Raw genomic sequence first — 2,522 nt, forward strand, 5'->3', positions numbered from 1 at the left:
GTACTTAAGTTTAAGATTATTGATAATTTAAATATTGAGAGCATTTTTGTTTTTTTTTTTTCGCTTTTTGATTTTTTAAAATTATACATTATATATTATATATTATTATATATTATATATTATTATATATTTTCATTTAGGTTATGTTTACAAAGAAATGTGACTGATACGAAAAGTTCTCACACTTACAATGGCATGATTGATGGTTTAATTAAAATATATAAAAATGAAGGAATGAGAGGATTATATAAGGTTTGTATTATTAACAATTTTAATTAATATGGCGGCGGATTTTAAGGTTTGTAATTAATTTAAAAATTTTCGTCTCGATAGGGTTTTGTTCCTGGGCTTTTTGGAGTATCGCACGGTTCCATACAATTCATGGTTTATGAAGAAATGAAAAATAGTTACAATAAACGTCTCAATAGGCCGATAAATGAAAAATTGGTACGTTGAATGAAATTCCCTTTTTTTTTCCCCTCCCCCCCCCAAAAAAAAAATAATTTATTGTTTATTGTTTTTTTTGCAGACGACACCGTATTATTTAACATTTGCAGCCGTGTCGAAATTAATCGCGGCTGCCGTGACGTATCCGTATCAAGTTGTAAGAGCGAGACTGCAGGATCAGAATCACTCGTACAAGGGAACGTTGGATTGCGTGAAAAAGATATTCAGGTACGAAGGCTTTTCTGGGTTTTATAAGGGAATGATACCTTACGCCCTTCATGTCACACCTAACGTATGCGTTATTTTATTGATTTACGAAAAAGTGAGCGAGCGTTAAATGCATCGTTTGTAGCAAATTTGTTATCAGGTTTTGAGAATCGACATTCTTTAATCGAAATGTAAACGTTTTTTTCATTAATTGGCTGTAAAACAAACAAACAAACAAACAAAAAATTTAATTTAATCATTATCATTATTATTATTATTATTATTTATGTTTTTTTTTTTTTTTTTTTTTTTTTTGATTTAAAATCAATAAAATTTTAGGTTTTTTAAAAAATTTTACTAGAATATTATTATTATTATTATTATTTATTATTATTATTATTATTATTATTATTATTATTATTATTATTATTATCATATTAAATTTTTTTTTACATACTTATATATATATATATATATATATATAGACTGATGATAATAATTTAGATTAAAAAAAAATTTAATATAATTATAATAATAATAATTTGTGATGATGACGTTGACGAATAAAAAGAATTAAAATATTTTCCAAAGCGAATAATAATAATAATAATAATAATTATAAATAAATAATAATAATAATAATGATAATGATAATAAGATTAAAGAGTTATGGAGGTTGAAATTTTTATTGATTTATTTAATTATGAAAATTACAAACAAATTTAAACGAAAAAAAATTCAACCTTTTTTGTTTGTTAATAATGATGATGATAATAATAATAATAATGATAATGATAATGATAATAATAAGACAATCTTTTAGGAAAAAAAAAAAATTAAAACTTTTTCAAGTTTCATGTGTAAAAAAATTTAAAATGGCGACATTTTCTATTTTTTTTCTCTCGAATTTGACAATTTAATAAATAAAATATATTTTTGCGTGTGTTTAAATTTTAAAATATGGCGGATATACGTACAAAAAGAAAAACCGAAAAACCGAAAAACTAGACAACACCGAAAACGTGATGGTAATGATAATAATAATAATAATAATAATGATAATGATGAATTATTATGAAGAATACATATTTTATTTTCTTTTTGCCCTTTCGGAAAGTGTAAAAAATTTAATTAAATTATTATTATTATTTATTTATTATTATTATTATTATTATTATTATTATTATTGTTAAATATTAATTAAAAGGAAAAAGGAAAAGTGTAAGGAAAAGTTTGAAACATTCACGTTCAAGTAAAAGGAAAAGAAATGCGGATGTGAAATAGAGTAAATTTATTTAATTAAATTAGTCAGAAAAAATTTTTTTTTATTAAAATAAATAAATTTATTTTATATTTAAATCTTGCTGGCTCAAGGTTTGTGATAATAATAATAATGATTAATTGAAATTGGGAAATGTTAGAAAGAAATTGAAAAATTTAGTGTAAATTCGATGACGAATGTTTATCTAATGTAAAAAAAAAAAAAAAAAAAAAAAGTTTTAGAGTTATTTGACACCCACGCAAACGGTCGTGAAAATTATTTTATTTAAATAAATTAATAAATAAATAAATAAAAATAAATAAATAAATTGTATTTTGAAATCGATTTTGAAATTATTGTTTCGCTGGTTGAAGAATATTTATTATTTGTAAATAATAATAATAATAATAGTTAATTATTTTTTTAAATAAATAAATAAAATGTGTTATAATTAAAAATTTTTTGCTGTTGTAAATGTTTAAAAAAAATTTATTTTTTAAAATTAAAATTAAATTAAATGAGAAGAGAGAGAGAGAGAGAGACAGATAGAGAGAGAAAGAGAGAGAGAGAGAGAGAGAGAAGAAAATTTTCTTTGTGATTTATAGCT

At 21.4% G+C, this 2,522-nt stretch overlaps 1 protein-coding gene across 1 annotated transcript in view; it reads left to right on the forward strand.

Annotated features, from left to right (window-relative positions):
- Phum_PHUM617240 (folate carrier protein, putative) overlaps window positions 1–2,522 on the forward strand; it is a gene marked incomplete at both ends in the record, with an annotated part of 6,215 nt that overhangs the window by 1,212 nt on the left and 2,481 nt on the right. Inside the window, 3 exons of the mRNA XM_002433170.1 lie at window positions 141–252; window positions 334–447; window positions 530–779. Coding sequence (XP_002433215.1) covers window positions 141–252; window positions 334–447; window positions 530–779 — 476 coding nt within the window. The remainder of the gene's footprint in view (window positions 1–140; window positions 253–333; window positions 448–529; window positions 780–2,522) is intronic.

Source organism: Pediculus humanus, genomic scaffold (assembly GCF_000006295.1).
Source record: "Pediculus humanus corporis 1103172108322 genomic scaffold, whole genome shotgun sequence".
NCBI lineage: Eukaryota > Metazoa > Arthropoda > Insecta > Psocodea > Pediculidae > Pediculus > Pediculus humanus.